The following is a 21,819-nucleotide window of genomic DNA, read 5'->3' on the forward strand; positions in this document are numbered from 1 at the left end:
GCGCACAGAATATGGCAAATAAACAGGAAGAAGCAGAGATCCTAATTCAGGAAGACAATTACGATGCTCTCTGGAACTTGGTGTGCTGATACTCATATTAGCATGCAACATTGGAAGACTACAATTTATTCAGAAAGAACAGACCCAATAGAAAGGGTGGAGATATCCCACTGTATACAAAGAAAGGCATACTCACACAGAAATTCAAGAATGGAAATCCTGTTGAAAGTATTTGGGTACAAATGAAAGGAGAGGGAAACAAAAGTGATACCACTGTACAACTTTATTATAGATCACCTGGATGTATAATACAAGATATGGATGAGGACTTCCTGAAACAGATGACCTTCAACAAGGCATGCAATAGTGACACATATCCAGATGTCTACTAGGAATCTAACTCTGCCAGGAGTCAGAGTTCTTGTCCTGTCTTGCCAACAACTTCATTTGTAAGAAAGTGGAAAAAAGGACAAGGGATTTGCTATCTGGAACCTAATCCTCATCAATAGGAAGGCATTGGTTGAAGAAGTGAAGGTGTCTGGCACCTTGAGAGAAGATGGTTTAACAGATATGGGGAATGCAGTAGACACAGAATACCTGACCTCAGCATAGTCTTCAATGGAAGCCTTAATAAAATGATAAAATATGATCTAGATCAGTGGTGTCAAACTCAAATAGAAATGGGGGCAACTAAACTGTACATAAGGATCCCTATGAGCCACATATTTACTTAGAAAACTACACATTTATATATTTATTATTAATACATTAAAATCAGATAAGAACTAGATATAACTAATACATAGAAAAGAAACATCATTATTATGAATTTGATATTTATTTTCAATATTTATGTGTATTTATATACACATAAACCCCCAAGCTGCACACCAACCTTGAATGGGGAAGTGCAGCCCCATCCAAGACCAACAATGGCAACATCCTTGACCCCAATGGGCCAAACAGCCTCAGCCACAATGAGAAACAGATTGCAAAATCTTTGAATTTGTGACAGTCTTCATTACAAATATAATTCTCATTGCAACTATGTAAAAAAAGTAACTTTTTGATTAATACAGATGGGAAATGTAAATCACTGACCTGCAACTGGTGGATTTGTTCTTCACAGGCAACAGCCTTCATATCCAGGATCCTCTTCTGTTCCTCTACCTGTTGTAAAACCTCCATCTTTTCAGTCAACTCTTTGCTTACTTTATTATATTCCTGACGCAATTTAGCTAGTTCAGTATTTTGCCTAAATTAAAGAACAATAAGAATAAGAAATAAAGGTCACATTAAATTGGCTTCAATATAATTCTAAAATGTGCCATTGTGACTTGAGGTAGTCCTCAACTTACGATGGCAATTAGGACCCGAATTTTTGTCACTAGGCGATGTGATCATAAAGTGCAGCTGCATCGCTTAGCAATGGCAATCCCTGCAGTCCCAGGTGCCATTGTTAACCGAATCCCACAATCATTACATGAGGCAACTTCCTGCCAGCTTCCCACAACCAAAGTCAGTGGGGAAGACGGCAGGAAGTTGTAAGTCCCAGGCCAGCAGGCAGATAAGTGGTGCTGCCAGGTGTGGGAGGGAGCAAGAGGATGTGTGGGGAGGTGCTGCAAGGGTTGGGGAGATTGCATGAGGGTGTGAGCATGTGCATGAGAGGCACGGCAAGGATGTGAGAGAAGCATGGGTCGGGGAAGGTATGTGAGGGCATGAGGGAGTGCACAAGAGGTGCAGTGCAGGTCGGGTGTGTGAGGGTGTGGTGTGGGACAGGGAGTGTGCATGAGGGTGAAGGGTTGTGCAAGAAGCACAGGTTGGGAGGGTGTGAAAGGGTGTGGCATGAGTGTGAGGGACTGCGAGAGGTATGGCATGGGTTGGCAAGGGTGCACAGGGGTGCGGCATGGGTCAGGGAGGATGCATGCATTTGCGGTACAGGTTGGGGATGGTGCATGGGGATGCAACGTGGGTTGGGGAGTCTATGTGAAGGTGCAGGGGGTGCGCAAGTGGTCGGCGCAACACAAGCACAGAGGGGCTGGGGTAGGGTGCGTGAGTGGGGGAGATTTACCCTAGTGACTTGTGTCCTTCCCTGCCAGCTTCCCCATTGACTTTCTGGGAAAGCCGGCAGGGGACGTTGCAAATGGTGATCACAAGATCACAGGGCACTGCAACCAGCCATAAATGTGAATGGTTGCCAAGTGCCCAGATCACAATCACATGACCACGGGGGTCCTGGGATGGCCAGAACTCTGAGGTCCAGTCATAACCACCATTTGTTCAGTGCCATCGTAACTTTGAACTGTCACTGAACAAATGGTTGTAGGTCAAGGACTACCTGTAGATAACAGATTTACTAACATTCCTTGAAACCTATGCATTTTTGATTCCAGATTATTCATAAATCACTAAATCATGAATAAAGGTTTAAATTATATTGTCTGAATGTTTTCAGGGCAGAATTCCATCAAAAAAATTAGTCCTCAGTATTAACATAATAATCAACTCATGTACTTCACAATAAACAATATGGATGAACTGCATAATTCACCTAAATGTATCCCATAGACCTCCTAGATGAGTCAAAACAGATTTAATTAGCTATATGCCTTACACAGGAGGCCAGTATTCAAAAATCCATCCTCCTTTACTCCATCCAGAAAAATAGGATTGCCTTTTTTATTTTTCCCTGTTCTTTTACATGCATTTTTATGGCATAGTAGTTAATTAAATTGATTTTGAGTTTGCTATGAAGGTCTCTTACAGGGACATATTTAAAAATACATTTATAAATTTAAATTTATCCCTCTATCTCCTTTGACCTCTCATAATTCCACAGTAATACTTCCCATCTTACTTGCTTTCAGTCTGGCTTGTCGCTTGGTTTAAAGCATCTCTGAGAATGCAATTTTCTTGCTGCAAACGAGCAAGCTGGGCATTAGAGCCATTCTCCAGCTGTTCTTGTAGCATCTGAATCTGAAAATCAATTAAAAAGAATATGAGAACAGCTCCCAGCTGTTATTTACATCTCAGTATGATGGTCCAGGACAATATGCAAACCATATATCCTGACATCAGCAACAGGGATATTTTCTAAATTAGGCAACAACAGGTTTCAGCAACAGGGATTTCTTTTTTTACTCTTTTTAACTTTGTGCTATCAGAATCAACCGACATGGGAAGGATATGCTTATAATGAGATTTAGGATTTGGGCCACAAAGAGTTGTGAGATTGCAGGCATGAACCCTTTACCAACTCCACAACATCTAGCTAGTTCCAATAAATATCACAAATAGTTCAGTAGCGACTCCTTAAACAGGTCTAATTAGGGCATGCCAATATGAACATACAGTATTAAACTACTTTAGATCAGACCATTTATCACTCTTGCACAATGTAAGATTTGCCCCGTTCGACAGAGAAACTCTCGTGACACGTGTGGTTCACAAAGAAGGTTTACTCATGCGTAACGTAGTAGTCACAAGCAAAGCCAGGACTGGCTTGGTACAGTTGCATCACTTGTTATATTCCCCCCTTCCCGCGCTTTTTCCCGCCTCGTGATCGCGTTGCGGCTGTGGGCTATTAGGCCCCCCAATGTCCCCCCTGATCGTTCATGATGGCAGGGTCGGTCAGAGTCCATTGTCCTTGATTGCCAGTCCCCCTCCGGCTGGGTTGGTCCCTCCCTGCTACGTGCAGACCCGCGGGTTCTGTGCTGTGTTGCGATCTTGTTTCGCTGCCCTGCGGCCCCGTTCCTTGCATGCTCGCGCCGTTATCAGTTCATAGTTAAAAGCTTCCGCTGTGGTTTTCCTGTTTAGCTGGCCGCAGGTGGCTCGTTAATTAGCGGCGCTTTCGGTTCCTCTTTTCCCCGCTAGCTACCGCCGGTGGATTCCGCATGGTCTGGTTGCGAGCTTCCCTGCAGCCCCGTGCTTCCCTGAAGCCTCGTGCTGACCGAACCTGACACACAATACTCTCTGTGAGAAGGCAGGGAGAAGTGAGGGCCTCAAACGAACCATGTTTGCTAGGGGAGAGCGCTGTGTACCATGGGGCAGCCTTGGGGGGGACGGCAGGAGGGAGGATGGGCAGAGGCACGTTCGCACCAGAGTGAAGAGGGATGGCAGGAGGGAGGAAATACTGTAGGCAAGAGGCACGTTCGCACCAGAGTGAAGAGAAATGGCAGGGGGCGGCTGTTGGGTCAAGTGGGTATCACAATGTGTATTGCGCTGATTGGATTAGGAAAGTGGAATGTCTGCGGTTTTGTGGTTAATTAGCGGCGCTCCGGGGTGGTAAAAAAGGTGAGATTGTGAGCCAAGCCCTCTTAGGAGGAGGAGGACAGATAGGGGGTATAAAAACCTGTCAGACCTTGTTTCAAGGTTCCTCCATTGCTGCGGGAGGGACCCACCTTTGCAAACATGCCCAATAAAAAACTTCTGTCTACTGGACAACCGAACCCGTGTCTGTCGTTTTCTGACACTCTCTAATATCCTAATTAAAATCCACCTAACTGAAATTCATCTAACTAAAGTTTATCTGAGACTGAACCTAAGTTTTACTTATCCAATTTAGTGTACACCATCCAATTTATTGAGAACTGGAAGCATGTTCAAAATATAGCATTTAAATTTTGTATTCTATAATTTATTAAAGTTATGCTGTGAAAAGGAAGGAATTGGTCTGCTCAAATTTCAAAGTATCCTTTGAAATGAAAATGTGGAGAGGAAATATGACAATGAAAGGTTTTTTTTAAAAAAAAAACCTATTTATTTTACGTTATTTTTCACTTTTCCATTCTTTCCCAGAATGTATATATATAATAACACTCCATGCAGTATTCTGAGCAACATTTTTGGAAGTAGTTGGCTATTGCCTTCCCCTAGGGCTGACAGAGGGTTACTGGCCCAAAGTCACCCAGCTGATTTCCTGCCTAAGGCAGAACAGCCTTGCAGTTTCTAGCCTAGGGCCTTTAACTATGACATCAAACTGGCTCTCATGGAATTATAATTATTTTAAAAGAAATCTGTATTGCCACCTGCACTTTCAGGTGATGAACAATAATAAAAAAACATTTTATACCATTCATAATAAAACATTAAAAATAACATTTAAAATATATTAGATATATAAAATATTTTGTTCCAGTTGGCTATGGTAACAATTACAATCTAGTTCCAATAGAGGTGAATATGTGTAGCTCAGGGTTGAACTGTGGAGTCCTTGGGGTTCTCTGAGCTTGGTTCTTTTCTTGCAAACGTTTCATTACCCGGCTAGGTAACATCTTCAGTGCTAAAATGGGATGGGGTTTGCTCTCTATTTATGTGCTGTGGCCTGCCTTGCTGGTGAGGGTGGGTTGTTGTTGTTTTTTTGCTCCTCTGGTAGTTCCTTGATTAGCATATGTTTGCTGCTTGATTGTGTGCCTGGTGGTAACCTTTGCCCAGATAAGGGTGATGATTGCTGGTGGCTGATTGCTGGTGAGGCAATCTTCTGGTCTTTTGTCTCTTTTGAATAGTAAGTAGATGCTGTTAATCTCTATGTGTCTGTTAATTGCTGCTTTGTCTGAATACCAGGCTTCCAAGAATTCTCTTGCATATTTGGATTTAGCTTGGTCTAAAATGCTGAGAGTTTCCCAGTTAAAACTATGAATGAGTCTGTCCATGTGTTGTGAGATTAAGGAATTTTCATCATGTCTTCTGACTGCTAGTTGGTGCTTGTGGATACGCTCTGCTAGTCTTCTGCCTGCCTGTCCTACATAGTGTTTGTTACAGTCCTTACACTGTATGTTGTAGATGACTCCTGCTTTTTCTTCTTGGGATATTGGGTCTTTTGGTTTACTTAGGGTATTTTGGAGTGATTTTGTTGGTTTATGTGCTACAGAGATGCCATATGGTTATAATAGTCTGTTGGTGGTTTCTGAGACGTTTCTGATGTATGGCAGTGTGATCCTTTTCATAGCTTGTGTAGGTTGTATTGTAGTAGGTTGAGTGGTCAGGTACTTTTTGATAAAATTACGTGGATATCCATTTTGTTGGAAGATGTTGTATAGGTGGTCTTTTTCTTTTTTCTGCTGTTCTGGGTTGCTGCAATGCGTTTGTGCTCACTTGAATAATGTTCTTACACAGCTCCTCTTGTGGGAGGTTGGGTTGTTACTTTGGTAATGGAGTACTTGATTGGTGTGGGTTGTCTTCCAATGAACTTGGGTTTCTAATTTCCTGTTCTTTCCTCTGCTGATAAGGATATCCAGAAAGGGTAGTGTGTTGTTGTTTTCTTCCTCTCTGGTGAATTTTATTCCTTTGAAGATGTTGTTGATGGTTTCATGTGTCTTCTCTAGTTGTTTCTTTTTTATAATAACAAATGTTTCATCTACATACCAGATCCATACTTTAGATTGTATGTGGGGAAGTGTTATAGCTTCTAGGCGTTGCATTACAATCTCTGCTATGAGTCCAGACAGTGGTGATCCCATGGGTGTACCTCCAATTTGTTGGTATATTTGTCCATCAAAGTGAAAATAGGTGGTGAGGCAGAGGTTGATGAGGTCCATGATTCTGGGTATTTCGATCTGGGTGTATTTAGTTAAGTTGGGTGTGTTGTGTAGTACTGCTGATATGGATTCTTTTGCTAGTTCTGGGTTTATGGATGTAAAGAGTGCTGTGACATCAAATGAGACCATAATTTCATCTTCATCGATGTGTACGTCTTTGATTTTCTGGAGGCACTGTAGTGAGGAGTTGATAGAATATTCACTGTTCTCTGTGAGTTGTCCAAGCCTTTTTGTCAGTTCTTTCACTATGTTATATGTTGGGATCCCTGGTAAAGATACAATTGGTCGGAGTGGTATGTCAGGCTTGTGTATTTTTGGTCGTCCATAGAAGTGTGGGAGGATGGGTCCACTGCTTTTCATCTGTCACTGTTCTTCCTTTGTTCCTCTGTCGTTGTTCATTACCTAGCCGGGTAATAAAACGTTTGCAAGAAAAGAACCAAGCTCAGAGAACCCCAAGGACTCTACAATCTAGTTATACAAATTGATAGTAAAACCTGCTGTGTTGTGCCCACCGAGAGCCTTTGTAAACCCCAATATTGATGGCTCTTGCTTACAAGAGCCCAAGGCAAGTTTAAAAGTGTTTATGCTAGCCTCTCCCCTTTTGCAGTTTTGGATTCTGCTTGTTTTCCTCCTTTCTAGATGCTCCACTTGTTAAAAAACCTTTTACATGCTCTCCTCCCCTGCTATTTCACATGCTGCCTATCAAGCCATTTGTGATGCTGTTCTTGCTGTAACCTTTCACAGCCTCTCTGCTACACATGCAACCTTTTTTGGAACATCTTGTGCTGACTACTATGTTCTACAATCAGAACCTATCCCTGGTCTAGGGGACCTGATTTCCCTCAAAGTGTCTGCTACAACCCAAACCAGAGGACTGAATATATTAAATGCCTCACTCCAGTTGAGGTGGAAGGGATCTTACATGTGCTGTTTATCACCAAGATTGCTGTGTGCTGCAAAGATCCCACCTGGATTCACCTCTTGCACTACAAAGGGACAGACTCATCCACAGAAAATCTCAAGGATGAACCAGGTGCCATCTGGACACTGGACCAGAGGGAGAAGGGGATGGCTTATTTTTCTGTTTATTATTATTGTTGCTTTGATTTTATAATACTGTATTTTGGGGTGCTGGGATTGTAAATAGTTATCCTTAGTCAAACCCCAGGACAGAACCAAGAGCATTACACTTTAATAAAATGCTACCATGGCCGCCAAAGCATGGTATGGAAAACTACCTGATCAAAGTCTGTTCAGTGCTACCTTAATGCCCTCCAGCCAGGAACTGGGGCTTAGTTTATGGTTGTTGCTTGTCCTGCTAAGCATCACATTTCCTACAGCCGAGTTACTGCATGGTGCGAGTAGTGTAAAAATGTTGGCGCTCTTGTTAATTTTTTATTGCTTTAGCATAGTACAAGGAAACTCTTACTTCCAGATCATCTTTTGCCATATGAATAATCTGGATGTTTGTAATTGGTGGATCTATGCATGCATGTCCATCCATGTCAGGAGAGAATCCCCATGACTGTTCACCCTTCTAAAGTCTTGGAGATGAAACGTCCTTGGATGAAAGATTTATGGGTAAATAGCACCCAGGCCGTAGCTGAGAAAAATCTTTCTGAATATTTTTCACCTCCCTCTGCTTTGGTTTGCCTCCAATGCAGTGGCACTGGGTGTTTTGTGGGAACTCTGTCTGTAATGATCAGAAACAGTGCTAAATTAGTGAATATCACCTTTGTCTCAGATGCCCCATATATTCCTTCACTTGTGCCAGCACTTACAGGAAGGGGGTCACAGCCTTACTGGGATAAGTACTGTTGTTTGTGTCCGGTGGGCACTCAAACATCTCTCTAGTAAATACGCTGATCAGGTGCTGGCAGCCAGAGAGGGATGTGCACAGGCTGTTCTGGCTTCTGCCCCTGACAAGAAGAAATTTATTCTGTTCTGACCAAAGTCCAGGAGGCGTACACAAAATGAACATTTGAATGTCCCGGGGGTTATCTAGTTGGGGAAACTACCTACTGCAAGGGTTATTTATTTTTCTTATTACTGTGGCATAATGTACTTTGTATTTCCCCTTATTAAATGGGAAGCTCAAAGGCCACCTCCAAATAAAGTGAGCAAACTATGCAGTTCTCCACAATTCCCATAAATCAACTGGACTGTGTAGATTGTGAGACATACAGAACAATGTCCACTGAGTATTAGATTTGTTTATACTAACATATGGGAGTGGGGGGAGATTGTGTAGGAATTTTAAATGAATGCTCTCTTTTCTTAAAAAGTCTCATTTTCCCTATTTTTTTCTTTTGATTTGACCTTTTCCTGACCACAATAAGACCTGAAGGGTATCTATTAGCACCTTTGCTGCTAAAGGAGGAAGCATCGTACTCCTCTCAAGCTTTGGTTTTCTCCTTCAGAAATGTGCTCCTGACCTACTCCTGTCGTTTTCTGCATGGCTTGCTCCTTTTGCAATTGTGATTCAGTTATAGCTATCTGTCCAAGAAATGTATATAAATCACTTCTGGACTCTGCTATTTTAAGTAAAAAAGAGAAAAACTCTGTCCTTACTTCCTTATGAGTAAATAAACTGTGTTCACTGACAGCTGGGTATCTGGAGCTTAAATCTTTTTTTTTTTCCGTCCTTCATCTATCTGTTAGCCAAAGATGAAGTTCAGGATAAAAAATCATCAGATGTTACTGAGTTGAAACAGTTTATCAAAATTCCTACACAGCAACGTAAAAGATGCAATTACTGAACCTACTTAGATGATTACTTTTTCACACTGGCATATCACATATTGGATGACTTTGGATATGAAATAATGAAACAAGCACAAAACCTTGCTGGTATTTGTTTACTGATGTTCCTTTGTATGTGAGAAGGACCCACATGAAGTATTCAATAACAATATATGAAAAGTTTCAGAAAATCCAAAAGGGGATGAATATTTTTTACAAATTAGTGATACTTTGTTAAATGTCATCTTTATTTATATGTTTGCTATTTGTAGGAAATTTTAACATAATCTGCTTGTTTTTAATGCTAACAATTTATCCCAATATAGTTTTTTTTTAAGGTAACTATTCTTGAAGGCACTTGGAAATTATATATTTGTCCAACTCCACTCTATAGGATAGCATTTTCCTAAACTGTTGTACATAATACTCTTTTTGGCAGTTTTTACTGATAAGTTCCTATTAAATTTATATGCTACTTCCATCAGTAAGAGTAAATATAAATATAAACAATTAAACATTGTGTATCAATCAGCAAGGCTTTTTGTTTTCTTCTTGCTTCATCCAAAATCTCCGTAACTGCCTTTAATGCCTAAGTTTTACCAATGAAAATAACCACTATAATCAACAATAATCCTAAAGTATTATTTAAATAAATCCAGGTACCATTAATAGCATTTCTAGATCTTCTATATAACTTCTTGCCCCATCCTTTTCAAGAAGGTAAATGTGAGTTTTGTTCTGATATTCACTACATTGCTAACATTGCCAAGAAGTTCACAAACACAATTCTGCAGTTCATGGGGAGCAGCCAATTTTTTATACTGTAGTATGAAATTTTTGTCATATTTAACAACCCTCAGCTTCCCAGTTCAATTCCAGTGCTCTGTTTAAGCATTTCATGCTTAAACAAGATGTATAGTTTAGAACTGAACTTTCCTTCTCCATTAATGATTTAGTAACACTGAACCATTCAGAAAGGTTTTACATTTGCCGTAGCACCATATTATATACAGTGGGGCAAAAAAGTATTTAGTCAGCCACCAATTGTGCAAGTTCTCCCACTTAAAAAGATGAGAGAGGCCTGTAATTTTCATCATAGGTATACCTCAACTATGAGAGACAAAATGGGGAAAAAAATCCAGAAAATCACATTGTCTGATTTTTAAAGGATTTATTTGCAAATCATGGTGGAAAATAAGTATTTGGTCACCTACAAACAAGCAAGATGTCTGGCTCTCACAGACCTGTAACTACTTCTTTAAGAGGCTCCTCTGTCCTCCACTTGTTACCTGTAGTAATGGCACCTGTTTGACCTTGTTATCAGTATAAAAGACACCTGTCCACAACCTCAAACAGTCACACTCCAAACTCCACTATGGTCGAGGCCAAAGAGCTGTTGAAGGACACCAGAAACAAAATTGTAGACCTGCACCAGGCTGGGAAGACTGAATCTGCAATAGGCAAGCAGCTTGGTGTGAAGAAATCAACTGTGGGAGCAATAATTAGAAAATAGAAGACATACAAGACCACTGATAATCTCCCTTGATCTGGGGCTCCATGCAAGATCTCACCCCATGGGGTCAAAATGATCACAAGAACGGTGAGCAAAAATCTCAGAACCACATGGGGGGACCTAGTGAATGACCTGCAGAGAGCTGGGACCAAAGTAACAAAGGCTACCATCAGTAACACACTATGCCGCCAGGGACTCAAATCCTGCAGTGCCAGACGTGTCCCCCTGCTTAAGCCAGTACATGTCCAGGCCTGTCTGAAGTTCGCTAGAGAGCATTTGGATGATCCAGAAGAGGATTGGGAGAATGTCATATGGTCAGATGAAACCAAAGTAGAACGTTTTGGTCTAAACTCAACTCGTCGTGTTTGGAGGAGAGAGAATGCTGAGTTGCATCCAAAGAACACCATACCTACTATGAAGCATGGGGGTGGAAACATCATGCTTTGGGGCTGTTTTTCTGCAAAGGGACCAGGACGACTGATCTGTGTAAAGGAAAGAGTGAATGGGGCCATGTATCGTGCGATTTTGAGTGAACACCTCCTTCCATCAGCAAGGGCATTGAAGATGAAACATGGCTGGGTCTTTCAGCATGACAATGATCCCAAACACACCGCCTGGGCAACGAAGGAGTGGCTTCGTAAGAAGCATTTCAAGGTCCTGGAGTGGCCTAGCCAGTCTCCAGATCTCAGCCCCATGGAAAACCTTTGGAGGGAGTTGAAAGTCCGTGTTGCCCAGCGACAGCCCCAAAACATCACTGCTCTAGAGGAGATCTGCATGGAGGAATGGGCCAAAATACCAGCACAGTGTGTAAAAACCTTGTGAAGACTTACAGAAAACATTTGACCTCTGTCATTGCCAACAAAGGATATATAACAAAGTACTGAGATGAACTTTTGATATTGACCAAATACTTATTTTCCCCCATGATTTGCAAATAAATTCTTTAAAAATCAGACAATGTGATTTTCTGGATTTCCCCCCATTTTGTCTCTCATAGTTGAGGTATACCTATGATGAAAATTACAGGCCTCTCTCATCTTTTTAAGTGGGAGAACTTGCACAATTAGTGGCTGACTAAATACTTTTTTGCCCCACTGTAACATCATTACCATGGTATTTGACAAGGGGCAAACAGATAAGTAGTGTAATGAAATCTGTGTCACCATCACAATGCAAACTTCACTCCTTACATACTTTCATATGATGCTGCAATACAAGTACAAAGGGTGGAGCTTTCATTGTGATGACGACACATTTTTTCACTTTGGTGTCATCATGCTAGTTGTGGATGCTGACGACTATTAGTGTACCAAATTGAAGTTTTTCTATCCCTGTTTGTTACTATAATACTATAGAAGAAGAGGGTAGGCAATGAAGTAAAGAAAAGAGGGAGGAATCCCAAGTGCCAGGAAAAATGAATTTCTTGAAACCCTCCCTTGGTTTGCCATGATCAATATATTCTATAAAAAAATAAAAATAAAAGCCTGGCTTGAATCAAGTGATGTGCGATCTAGCCTTCTCATTCAATATCTTGACAAGATCCAAAACAAGTCTTATGAAATAAACATAAGTAACTTCCCAACCTTTTCTTGCAACTGTTGTATCTGCCTCTTATGCTCCTGATTAGTGGCCTGCATTTGGGTTTGTACAGTGGACATTTCTTGCTTCTGTGTCTGCAGTTGCTCTTTCCACTTATTCTCAGTAGTGATGGTCTTTGCCTTCTCAAATGCAAATTCCTTCAAGAAAAGACATATATAATAATATACTGGTCAAGTTTTTTATCATATGTTATCAACCAGATACTCAAAACAAAAGCATCTCTCTCTCACACACACATATACAGGTGAAACTTGAAAAATTAGAATATCGTGCAAATGTTCATTTATGTCAGTAAGGCAACTCAAAAGGTGAAACCAATATATGAGATAGACGCATTACATGCAAAGCGAGATATGTCAAGCCTTACTTTGGTATAATTGTGATGATTATGGCGTACAGCTTATGAAAACCCCAAATTCACAATCTCAGAAAATTAGAATAGTGTAAAAAGGTTCAATATTCTAGGCTCAAAGTGTCCCACTCTAATCAGCTAATGAATCCATAACACCTGCAAAGGGTTCCTAAGCCTTTAAATGGTCTCTCAGGCTGGTTCAGTAGGAATCACAAGCATGGGAAAGAGTGCTGACCTGACAGTTGTGCAGAAAACCATCATTGACACCCTCCATAAGGAGGGAAAGCCCCAAAAGGTAACTGCAAAAGAAGTTGGATGTTCCCAAAGTGCTGTATCAAAACACATCAATAGAAGGTTATGTGGAAGGGAAAAGTGTGGTAGAAAAAGGTGCACAAGCAGCAGGGATGATCACAGCCTGGAGAGGATTGTCAGGAAAAAGCCATTCAAAAGTGTTGGGGACTTTCACAAGGAGTGGGCTGAGGCTGGAGTTAGTGCATCAAGAGCCACCACACACAGACGGATCCTGGACATGGGCTTCAATTGTCGTATTCCTCTTGTCAAGCCGCTCCTGAACAACAAACAATGTCAGAAGCGTCTTACCTGGGCTACAGAAAAAAAGAACTGGTCTGTTGCCAAAGTGGTCCAAAGTCCTCTTTTCTGATGAGAGCAACTTTTGCATCTCATTTGGGAACCAAGGACCCAGAGTCTGGAGGAAGAATGGAGAGGCACACAATGCACGATGCTTGAAGTCCAGTGTGAAGTTTCCACAGTCTGTGTTGATTTGGGGAGCCATGTCATCTGCTGGTGTTGGTCCACTGTGCTTCATTAAGTCCAGGGTCAACGCAGCCGTCTACCAGGAGATTTTGGAGCACTTCATGCTTCCTTCCGCAGACGAGCTTTATGGGGATGCTGACTTCATTTTCCAGCAGGACGTGGCACCTGCCCACACTGCCAAAAGTACCAAAACCTGGTTCAATGACCATGGGATTACTGTGCTTGATTGGTCAGCAAACTCGCCTGACCTGAACCCCATAGAGAATCTATGGGGCATTGCCAAGAGAAAGATGAGGGACATGAGACCGAACAATGCAGCGGAGCTGAAGGCCGCTATTGAAGCATCCTGGTCTTCCATAACACCTCAGCAGTGCCACAGGCTGATAGCATCCACGCCACGCCGCATTGCAGCAGTCATTGCTGCAAAAGGGGCCCAAACCAAGTACTGAGTACATATGCATGCTTATACTTTGCAGAGGTCCGATATTGTTCTATTTCCAGTCCTTGTGTTATTGATGTCATGTAATATTCTAATTTTCTGAGATTGTGAATTTGGGGTTTTCATAAGCTGTACGCCATAATCATCACAATTATACCAAAGTAAGGCTTGACATATCTCGCTTTGCATGTAATGCGTCTATCTCATATACTGGTTTCACCTTTTGAGTTGCCGTACTGACATAAATGAACATTTGCACGATATTCTAATTTTTCGAGTTTCACCTGTACATTTCTTCTTTCAGGACTATACTTCAAACATCTAATGAAGCAGAGCATGATCCATTGTGTCTATGCAGTTATAAATATATCTTTCAAATGCTTTCAAATCTTTCAAGTGCTGCAATGTACTATTATAGATTGTCATAATCTACGTAATTCCTACATTCAGGCTTATACAAAGACATGATATAAAACAAAAAGAAAAAAAGCAAGTCACCAACTCCTAATGCTCTGTAATTGCTGATTAGTGACATAGTAGTCAGTTAACTGAAATCCAGACTTGGTGGACTGTATTTTGGCCTGTCCATTTGGTGAACTGTCTTTTGGCCTGTCAAAAGCTATTACTTGCTTACATAACTCACCAACATCCCATTCTGAATTATGCTTCCTGGTTTTCCTAGGATAAAATGCAAAGACTCCATAGCCATTGTGTTTAAATGGGGAGGAGGTTGCAAGATTCTTCAAACTTCACCACCTGCTTTCTATGGAGACAGCAACATATTAAAATGGACTGTTCTTCTATGGCTCTTCAGCCTTTCCCCCTAAGAGGAAAGCACAAATAAGGTATGAGCCGTTTTGAAGTTTCTTCTCAGCCAAGAGGCTGGTTGTCTAGCTACCCTCATGCCAAAGTTTCCGTTAACTCAGACTTGTCATGAAGAAGGAAGTAGAGCAGATTTTTTCATGGTTCCAGGGTTCCTCCTTGTTGTTCTTCTTGCATTATCTTATAACTCTGCTTTTTATTTATAATTCTAGAACACACCATGGTCACTAAAGCAACCAAGAGTGATAACTATAATATAAAAATAAAAGCACATTTATTTTTTAAGAAACTAACCTGCTCCTTTTTTTAGGCAATAAATGAAGTCATAGCAGTGGTTGAAATGCATGATGGAACTTCCTGATTCATTCTTCTTAACAAGACATTTTGTAAAAAACAAAACAAAAATAAAAGCAAAAAAACTTCCCTGGTAAAAATTAACTGCTGTCCCATAAAAGCTATTCAGAAATCTAGTACGTTAGCATGTCTATGATTGGGCAAGATTTGTATTTCTAATTCAGTTCTTTTTCCCCCCCCTAAATTCCCGAACTGAAAATCATTGTGCCAGTACATGCAACAACCCATAATTTGTACAAAAAGTGGTATATTGAGAGTTCTGCCAGCCAACACAATAAGTGTACAAAGCTTGTGTTTCATGGGCTTATTATTTAGGAAGTCTATTATAGGTGATGAAGAAAAAGGGGAGTCTGATTAGACCCATTAAAGCTAGGAGTGTTGAGCAAGACCTCACAATTGTTGGTATCACAATAGGGTTATATCCTATTAACAAAATAGTGTAAATTGACAACATTTGTTTGTGTAAGAGACCCAAAGGGATATCTATTTAATGAAAAGGATGATTTGTATTTGATCCCAATTCTTCCTCAACCTGGTGTCTCATAGCTTGTCATCCCTGTTTCACTGGATATTTTATTATTCCTTTTCTTCTGTCAGCTGTCATATAGTGACTTGTCTCTTTGTGCAAAGGGTGGATTTCTGTCTCTGCAAAATTATTCCAATGGAAGTTTTAATATCATTAGTGGGAATGTCATTTTATAAAGGGTCATGATTCATACATGTGTGAAGGCATTTTCCTTGAATAACAAACTAGCCGACTTTTTTAGGCACTTGTGGAAATATTCCTATGGAAATATTAGGTGGGTGAGCACTTCACTTTGATGGCATCTACTTAATATATTCTGTAAGAAAATATATCTTGGCAGTATATCATGCTGTATGAAAACATACAGATGCTTGAAAGCCAGTGCAAATCCTTTTCTGTATTTCCTTGTATCTGAACCATCTATATAAGCTTGCTTGACTATGCGCTCAGGGTCTTGCCCAAGGAAACATTGTCAAACATGTTCTTTCTGTGCTTGACCAGACTCTGCAGACTCTCAGTAAAGGCACTGGAGAGTTCACAGATTGTGTCCTGATTGAGGGATGGATCTAAACCTTGTCACTTAGGTGACTGAGAAGGGAGAAGAGTACTGAGGAAACTCAAAACATTTTTTCTAACAGAACTCAACCCATAGTGTTTGTAAGCAATGATTTATAGCTTCGTGCCACTGTTAAGGAAGCCATGCTTTAATACGATGAGTGAATCCAGCCAGTGACTGCTCACTGATGGCTCCAGATCATACAGCAGTCTTGAATGGAGCATCCTAGGACTCTATCTCAGGTCTGCGCTTTTCGACAGGTTTTATAATAATTGAGATGAGAGCATAGGGGGGTTGCATATAACATTTTCAGATAACCCAAAACTAGGAAAGCTAGACAACACTAATGAGGTGAGATTAGGATGTTTCTTAACCTTTGGAATAATGGGCCAAAACCAACCCTGAAATTTAACAAAAATACGTATGTTTATATTTAAGTACAAGAAATCAAAAATATAAACATACAGCAGGAAAGAAAAACTGGCTTGGGATCAGTAAATATTAACAATTATCTATCCTACCTTAGTAGATCAAAAGATGAAGTTCAGCAATACAACATACCTGCTAGAAAAATCAATGCAATCTTAACCTGTATTGTGTTCAGATCACAGCAAGTCATAATTCTATTCTACTCAATTTTAGCCAGATTGCATTTGATGTTTAATTTCCAAGAAAAGGCTTAAATATATGAACTACAATCATGTAGAAAAAAGAAAAGAATGTTTCTTAACTTTACTTAAACAGTAGGCACAGCTTTTAATAGTAATTGCTGTTCAGCAGCTACATTGTCTGTCTTGGAGGCACTGCTGAAAGTGTTCAAGGAGAGGCTTGGGGGAAATCACAGTCAGCATCCTGTGCTGCAGATCCCTGCATTATTGGGAAATTAGATTGCCACCAAGGCCCCTTCCAACTCTATTTCTGGTTCATGTGTCATGTTCATAACCCATAATGCTGTTTGTTTTCTGCTTAGTGAATATAAATTCAGCATTCAAAATAATGTATCTTTATATTTCTCAGAAACAACCAGGCATTATAACTTTGTCAGAAAAGGCATTATCTCACTAAAAAATCTGTATTTTATTATTTGTCATAATGATTATCCTACCTTTGAGAAATAGCCTAAGCACAATCCAAAAATTCCAGAGTTCACCAAAAAGAAGGATCTCCAAAAAGGAGAAGGTACTTTAGGAACTGTAGGGAAATATATCATGTGCAATTATACTATTAATATCCTCAATACTGAATTGTGGCACGTTACTGATATTTTATTAACATTAATAGTCACACAGATATACAACTTTGTGCAGTTATGTTCGATGCCGTACTCACATCTATACAGAAAACTAAATGTGAATATTTGGGAATAGTTTAGAGCAAATAAAAGAAGTGCCATTAAGTAAAATGAGAGAATGCTCACGCTAGTACAGATTACGTAGAGGAATGAAACTGTAATACACAAAGTAATAAAAAGTTTATTTCTAGTTAAAAGGGATCCCAATGTTCAGTCTGAGTATTTAAAGTTCAGCTTCTGAGGTCTTCAAGTAGCACAATCCTACCTTTGTAAGTTCCTTCAGTTTAGCTTTTATAGCAGTTGCATTTTCCTGCTCCACTGCAAGTTGTTTTTCTTTCTCTTCTAGTTGCCGTTTTAGAACAGTAATGGGGTCACCTTTCTGAGTTGCCTACAACAAGAATTGATGATCAAAAGAGAAAAAAGGACATTTAGTTCTTAATTCAAATGCTTCAGAAATAGTGTATTTTCACCCATGTTCCAGGGTGCTCTTTATTCCATGATTTCATTGGTATGGATTTTTTGGTAAAAAATAAAAATACATTCCCACTAGGTGCCAGCCTCTTCTCTCCTTTTGCTTTTCCATGCCATTAATGGCTTACGTGGTGCAGGGAACCTTTAGAATCTGAAAGAGCAACCTCTTCCTTACTTTCTCATTCTTCCTTTCATATGTGTTTTCTCTCTCAGTCTCTCTTCTTTCCCTACCCTGTAGCTCATTCTTTCCCTAGTATGTAAAAAGGCAAATTATCTTGGGTCAAAGTGCATTTTATTTCACTTATTCCTTGATAAAGTCTAGAAGAAGAAGGAGTTGCTTTGGCCGGGCTATGGGCTACATCTGCACTCCAAAAGAAGGCCAGACCATAAATATTAAATTAAGATTAATTTTAAATAAATATATAGTTAAATCTAATATTAATTTTATTGATTACTTTCCTTTCCTTTCATTTGATTTCTCTCTTCCCAATCATAGTTCAGCATGTTTTGCATATTGTTAGTCAAAGAGTCTTCTACCATATAAAACAAAGACCAGTAGATTTCTGTTTTTCTGTAATGGAAATATAGAATTTACTGGCATTGCTGAAGAGAAAGGAAAACTCTCCTCATCACACAGACCCCCTCGCCTGCTCATGAAATATCCAAGTTCTCCAATTCAAGATCATAAGGCAGCAAGCTGAAAATGGGAAAGACATAGGGAAAGAAGAGCTGCAGGAGGAGGAGGAGGAGGAGGAGGAGGAGGAGGAGCTTCTTTATACTCTGTTTTCCTAATAACTGTAGTCACTTCAGTGCATGCTATGTCCTATTGTAATCTGTCCTTTAACTTTCAAAATACTGGTGGCTCGTCTATTGCTTCTTGGGCCTGGAAGTGTCATTAATGAATGCTAAGTTAGTTGAGGCCAACATGTTTACAACCAACATTCTCATCAGAGAAGATGAGCAGATACAAGTTAAATAATGGTTACCTAGCAAGATGAGGTGCTGCTATAGACCTCTCCCAGACCTACTCACCTGGATATTATAGGAAGAATCAGTCACAACCCAAAGGTTAGAGGGGAGCAACAGTCCCAATCTACAAACAGCCAGCTCTGCTGGTCAGATACCCAGTCTCATAGTCTTAGTTTTGAGTGTTTACACTATGGGTGTGTACTGACTGCAAGAGCTTGTTCAAACCCAATCAGAAAATAGCCCTGTGTGGCTCAGACTTAATCAGATTTTGCCTGATTTAAGGACACAAGTTTGAAATAAGATCCATTCTTCCTATTGGGCAGCATAGGTAATCCACAAATGATTGCAACTATGATAGGATGAGCTTTACAGGCATTACTGAGATTTATTTTTAATGTACAATATTAAACATACATATATTAGCTTACAGAAATGTTATATAAATAGTCTCTTATAAGCTGGTGCCTCAAATCTTTTAAATATTTTCATTGTTCAGAGGCAATACATTTATTGTAAAAATATATCTTAGATTTTTTCTTTAAAAGTTTGTTATATCTGTAATATCTTCTGATTTATGGTAAGGAAACCTCTCCCTAAAGTCACTTTACTCTTATGTTACACAGCTTACTACATAGTTATACTTAGCTAAGAAGAATTTACATAGAATCATGAAGCAACAAAGGGATAAAGTCCTGGCAGAACTTTGAATATCAAAAAAGGTTCATACCACAAGCCACGGATCCTGAACTCCTCCTGCTTTCTCGGTTAGGATTTCAATCAGCTGTTGGATCTCACTTTCATCAAAAAACATACTTTTGATTATGGAAATCAAAGTTTTGTAGGGAATGTAAAGGATACTATCATCATCTGTGGTAGCTACAAAAAGAACAAGTTGGGAAAAGAGAAGTAACCTTAAATGTTTAAAAGACACATCTTACTAGCAAAAATAAATGTTATGTTATTGAAAAGGTGTGAAGCTTTTCACCACTCTTTCTTTTTTTAATATTTGGGTCACTTATTTAAAAAAAATGCCTTGTCTTGTATTAAATCCAATGAATTTGAAAGCCCAATATAATTTTAGTAACCCACCCAACCTTTCATCTTACAATGAAAGGGTATTTTTTATAATCAGTTGAAGCAGGGAGGTTCTTAAAATTGACTTGAAAGGAAGCTGATTTTTTGTAGGATTGCCTCATTGCTGACACAATCTGACTTCCATCTCCCATTTCCTTAAAATTTTACAAATGGCTGCTGAACACTGAGCATTATTGTAGTATTCTGAAATATAGATGCCCTTATACTTTATAAAATTCTCTCTTATCCCTAATAAGGGACCAAATAAGCCACCAGAACCTTTGGTTTATCTAGTGATTTGCTAACAAGCAGAACTTCAATCTTTTTACTAAAGAATGATTGAAGTGTTAGAGATTTTCCTGAATTGTTTATTATGAGGAATTCCAAGCAATTACATAAAAAGATAAATGTCATTTGCTATTTATTTTACTACAGTGGAAGATAATTTATCTGTCTAGTTAAGAAATACGAAGTTCAATAGCTAACATCTTGCCTATCAGATTGATTGATTGGCTGATTGATTGACTGATTGATTTAAAAGACTTGTATAGTCACCCATCTTAGAACCACAACTCTGGGCAGCTCAGAAGTTATATAAAACCAAATATTATTAAAAAAAAAATACAAACAGAAACGCCTGGCGCCACAACCACTCTTCCTTGATGCAACCAACAGCACTATTTTCCAGCTCTGACTTTACCCTATCCCAGTGCTTGGGGAAAAGCCAGCTCTTTACAGCTTTCTGGTAGGTTAAGAGGGTGGAGGCCTGCTGAATCTCTAACATTATTTATCTTTCATATGTTACATATCTTTTCTATATATATTAGTCTGAACTTCAACATATAAATGAATGGCTAATTATTAATTCTTCAGAAATCTCTGATATTTATTCACTTTTTAACAACCTTAATTCGATGACTATTTTGGAGAAGACAAATTTAATGTTCGTATAATTCTCTGCCAATTCAGGGATAGGTGGATAGCATTCAACTGAGCAGGTGGTAGCCATCAGTTTCACATGATCTTTTCTTTTCTTTTCTGATTTTTTTTTCTTTTCAGTTCATGCATTAAAAAATGTCCAGATAATCAGATGATTATTATCACTCTGATATCATAACTCTGAGAATTATCTTCCTCTGAATTTAGGATCATGGAAAAATGCTCCAAGCCTCTCACACACACAGGTAACTTAAGCTCATTCCATGTGTATAAATCATACAATTGGAATGTGTCATTTTCAAATTCCAGCTCCCTGCAAGAATCCAAATCAAAGCATCTATTTGCTTGCCCTTAAAATAGGATGAATTTTTTTCTATTTTAATTTAAAAAATAAAAGTTTCTACATTTATAAAATCAAGTCTCAGCTTAATTGCATGTATCCACACTCTGTTCTAGATAAGGACCTAGGTCAACAACTTTAAGAACTCTGTTTTTCAGTAATGGGCTCTAGAAAATCTAACAAGATATGGACAGTAAAAAATACAGTTCCATAAGGGACCTAAAACTCCACTTACAATACAGCTTCAGTTATTATGCTCATGGCATTGGAACCTGAACCTGAATGCAATCCCATTAAAACATATATTCCCTCACTCCTTCCATGCTTGGACATGAGTGAGGTTCACTGAAGTGAGATGACTCAGATCCAATCAAGGCTATACACACTGAAAATTATACCTATATTCATTAATGGAATATTATCTTCCAGGTTGGTTTGGAGCAAGAATAAAACAAATCAAATAAACCCCAGAAAAAAATAAAGTAGAATTAAAATTATATCTACAAAGCACTCTTATATATA

The 21,819-nt window shown here is 39.3% G+C and overlaps 1 protein-coding gene across 4 annotated transcripts in view; it reads right to left on the reverse strand.

The window, feature by feature from the left end:
* Positions 1 to 21,819, reverse strand: part of RRBP1 (ribosome binding protein 1) — a 56,585-nt gene that overhangs the window by 26,158 nt on the left and 8,608 nt on the right. For all 4 annotated transcript variants that reach the window (XM_025168662.2, XM_025168661.2, XM_007431395.3 and 1 more), the window contains exons 3-7: positions 19,672 to 19,820; positions 17,770 to 17,892; positions 12,375 to 12,527; positions 2,858 to 2,976; positions 1,102 to 1,255 (exon numbers count right to left, since the gene is read on the reverse strand). In XM_025168662.2, coding sequence (XP_025024430.1) covers positions 1,102 to 1,255; positions 2,858 to 2,976; positions 12,375 to 12,527; positions 17,770 to 17,892; positions 19,672 to 19,820 — 698 coding nt within the window. The remainder of the gene's footprint in view (positions 1 to 1,101; positions 1,256 to 2,857; positions 2,977 to 12,374; positions 12,528 to 17,769; positions 17,893 to 19,671; positions 19,821 to 21,819) is intronic.

Source organism: Python bivittatus, unplaced genomic scaffold, assembly GCF_059951505.1.
Source record: "Python bivittatus isolate LINGU-HERP-01145 unplaced genomic scaffold, Pbiv_v1 ctg000960_np1212, whole genome shotgun sequence".
Classification (NCBI taxonomy): Eukaryota; Metazoa; Chordata; class Lepidosauria; order Squamata; family Pythonidae; genus Python; species Python bivittatus.